The sequence below is a fragment of the Sinocyclocheilus rhinocerous genome, unplaced genomic scaffold (assembly GCF_001515625.1).
Source record: "Sinocyclocheilus rhinocerous isolate Xijiao unplaced genomic scaffold, SAMN03320098_v1.1 scaffold1735, whole genome shotgun sequence".
Taxonomy (NCBI): Eukaryota; Metazoa; Chordata; class Actinopteri; order Cypriniformes; family Cyprinidae; genus Sinocyclocheilus; species Sinocyclocheilus rhinocerous.
In genome coordinates this window covers 330,044-333,936 of record NW_015642868.1, presented here as the reverse complement: position 1 = coordinate 333,936, position 3,893 = coordinate 330,044, and the positions used below count along the sequence as shown (strand labels likewise).

The window sequence follows — 3,893 nt, the reverse complement described above, 5'->3', positions numbered from 1 at the left end:
TATATATATATATATATATATAATAATTACATATTATATAATATAATAAATTATATTAACAATAAAGTCTTACTATTTCTACTCTAACTGTGCCTTCAAGTCTTGTTACAATAAATTCAAGTCTTTAAAAATTACCACCAGTGGGAAACTTTGAGCCCAGATTTTTTTTTTCATATTGTTGGCATGTAAATGAAAGAACTGAGGTATTCTATACAGATTATGAGTTGAAAGGCATTAGCAGCAAAACTACATTTCCCATCATTCTCTGTGGTAGCATGAGAATGGATAATTACACTGAAAAACACATTTTGCTCTTCGTTTTGTTACTTTAGCACTAAAAAAAATGGTATATGAAATATGAAAGGAATATGAAATTGCACAACGCATCTACTGTATTTTATTCTTTCACATCATAATTACAACTTCTGAATGTTTCCCGGGAGGATCTAAAAGCAGCATACGGCTTCTTTTACACTTCTTGTGTCTGCAGCACGTAAGCGCCACACAGTCATGTCATTACATCTTTCGCAATAAAGTAAAATAATGGATTGAACTATTTACCAATGTTTGAAAACACACTTTTGTGCTTCATGCACATCCCACATGCAGCGACGGGCACTTTCTATTCAATTCAGGTCTAATTGAAACCACGATTTGAGCAGTTCTCCTCCACATCTCATGTATATTGAATTTAGCGTGTAGATTTGGAGTTTATAATTGAACTGCAACTGAAATACTTTTAGGAAATACTGATATGTAATGCATTGTGGTTATTTTCTGTTTATGTTTTCTGTATGCATTTCTAAATTTCTGTATACATGTTTAAATTCACGTCTGACTGAAACCAGGTGACGCAAGCAGTTCTCCTCATGTATACTGAATTTAACCTGGATCTGGAGTTTTGAATTGCAATTTATATATTTATAAGAGAATACTGATATGTGGTAATGCAATGTGATTATTTTCTGTATATGTTACGCCACACAAACGTGAACTGATGTGACAGTGTATGCACATTTATCTACCTCAAGTGTGCATTTTTATGCACATTTTGGAAATTTTATTTGCATCTTGGTGTTTGCATCGAGCATGTTATTTATGCACTTCCCCAGAATTTACATAAAATATGTGGCTGGAATCCGGCTAGTGTGGGAGTTCAACACACACCGGTGTTTGCAGTTTTCCTTATATTTCCTTTCACCTTATAGGATGTGTGAAACAGGCCTAACGTGTGACATCTTACATAAAATGTACTGTAAAATTTAATGATTTGATTACATTCTTCAGAATTTTAGGCCTATATAGTTTTAGGCAACTTCTATTACATTTCCTGACTCCAAAGTTACAAATACACAAACATTTGGACACAAACACATGGACAGATGGGACACAGACTTGGACGAACGTGTCATGGGCAGGACAGACAAAAGGTCACGGGAGACACACATAGAACTGAAAGGAATTACCAATCGGGGATACATACTTTGATACTCACCCACGTAAGTGATACGAAAGCCCTTTTTGTTGGTGCCGTGATCAGACGACCAGCGGAGAAACAGTTGGTGACCCGTGGTGGTCATGTTGAAGGGCACACTTAGATCTCCGCTCAACACAGCCAGGCTCTGACTGTAAATATTTGGTCCTGCAAAAAAATAAAACAAAATAAAACACATTTGCATTTCCAATGTAAATCAATCAGCAAAGAGATGTTCTTAAAGTTATGTACAATGATAGTTTGAAGAAGTTTGCAAACTGCAAATTTAGGAGACCGAATGCAATTCAGAATTCAATTATGTCATCGCTGATGGTTCGATTTTGACATTCTAACAGAACAAATGCAGCATTTTGGAAATTTAAAGGAACAGTTTACTAAAGAATGAACATTTGCTGAAAATTTACTCACCCCTCAGGCCACCCAAAATGTAGACGAGTTTGTTTCTTCATTGGAACAGATTTAGAGAAATATAGCATTTCTACATCACTTGTTCACCAATGGATGCTCTGCAGTGAATGGGTGCCGTCAGAATGAGAGTCCAAACAGCTGATAAAAACATCACAATAATCCACAAGTAATCCACATGACTCCAGTCCATCAATTAGCATTATGTGAAGTGAAAAGCTGTGCGTCATTAGGGCATTTTAACTTTAAACTTTTGCTTGATGGACTGGAGTCATGTGGATTACTTGTGGATTATTGTGATGTTTTTATCAGCTGTTTGGATTCTCATTCTGAAGGCACCCATTTTCACTGCAGAGCAAGTGATGAAATGCTGAATTTCTCCAAATCTGTTCCAATGAAGAAACAAACTCATCAACACCTTGGATGGCCTGAGGGGGTACATTTTCAGCAAATTTTCATTTTTGGGAGAACTATTCCTTTAACAAGTAGTTTCCATATGTGGCAATGAGCAAAGAAGATTTCTCAGAATAAATCCATCATGTGGAAATGTCCATCCGAAGGGATTCAGCCGATTTAGTTTTAGACACTAGGGAAAGAGCTCCAAAAATTGCTTTGCTGCAAAACATGAACACAAAATCTGGCCTGAGAGAAGGAAATTGGTATTGCTTCTCATTTCCTATTCCACTGGGACTCTGCAAATGCCATGGGCATTAATGAGCATCCAATCAATGATGAGTAATAGGGTAATTTGCTGATTGCAAGCACTTAAGTAATTAGCGCTCTGAATGTATTTCGAATTGTCTTTGCCATTGCCTCGGTATCAAGAAATACTTGAATCTTTCCAGCATTTTGCATGTCTGCTGGTTCTAAATGAGTTTTTTTTTTTAGGGGGATAGGAAATATTTCTCTCGTAATGGTCATGGGTCTAAAAAAGCAACTCCGTTATTTCTCAAACACATTCCCAAGGCTCCAAATTTCATTTCAAATTTTCAAGAAAAGCGTCAGTTACGACAGGCCAGAGAATAATGACTGCAATATTCAGGGACACAGTTGCACGGGCTGTCAGATGATGCCTGAATATGAGGAATAATTCAAACCCACCATCAAAGATCTCCAGAATATCAAACTCTTTCTCCGTCTGGAAGAGTTCAAAGTGCAGTGTGATGTTGTAGCCCTTCTCCACGTTGATCATCCAGGAGCACATCTGAAGGTTGGGGTAGCTGTCAGGATAACCTGGACTCAGGATTACGCCCGTCGAGTCGAACAGAACTTCATTGTCAGGACATTGCACTAAGAAGTAACCAAATGACCATGTGTTAAATAGTGCAAAAACCAACCCAGGCTCAATGGAAAAACGTGTCTCTTTTCGTGACATTTCTGCAAAATTGTATCACAGTATGTTGCTTCCCGAAGGTTTCGTGACACTTTCAAAGTGAAATGTCCATTGAGTGGCACTAAAACAGTGTTTAGTTTCATCAGGAACAGATGGATGTTTAACTGGCAACTTTTAATTGAACTGTTTGTTGCATGTATCATAGCAGAAACGTGATGTGAGTGTGATGCTAAAAGATTAATGCATTTGAAAATAACACACCACCTAATCTATACCTGACCCCAAGCCTAATTAAAAGTGTTAGCATACATAAAGCTCAAGCAAACGTGACATTTTCATATGCTTCTACAAGTCTCTGAGCCTTTTTATTGTGTTTCACAACTCTTATATTTATCGTGCTTTCAATGTGGAACTAGGCAAAGCTAGACAGTCATTCTTCTCAAACCTTATAAACAGTAACTTAAACAACACTCGCACTCTTTTTGCTACTGTTGAGAGACTGACAACCCCGCCCAAGTCAGATTGCCAGTGAAATGCATTGAGTTTGCTTCCTTCTTTTCTGAGAAAATCAATAATATCAGGAAGGCGATTAGCACATCCCCAAATTATGCAGAGGTCAGACAGATTCGACCGCAATATCAAAAAGAAGATACTATGTCT

General features: G+C 37.3%; 1 protein-coding gene across 1 annotated transcript in view; it reads right to left on the bottom strand.

Moving 5' to 3' along the window:
• LOC107756877 (CUB and sushi domain-containing protein 3-like) overlaps positions 1-3,893 on the bottom strand; it is a 287,188-nt gene that overhangs the window by 65,447 nt on the left and 217,848 nt on the right. The window contains exons 44-45 of the mRNA XM_016574196.1: positions 3,002-3,190; positions 1,496-1,642 (exon numbers count right to left, since the gene is read on the bottom strand). Coding sequence (XP_016429682.1) covers positions 1,496-1,642; positions 3,002-3,190 — 336 coding nt within the window. The remainder of the gene's footprint in view (positions 1-1,495; positions 1,643-3,001; positions 3,191-3,893) is intronic.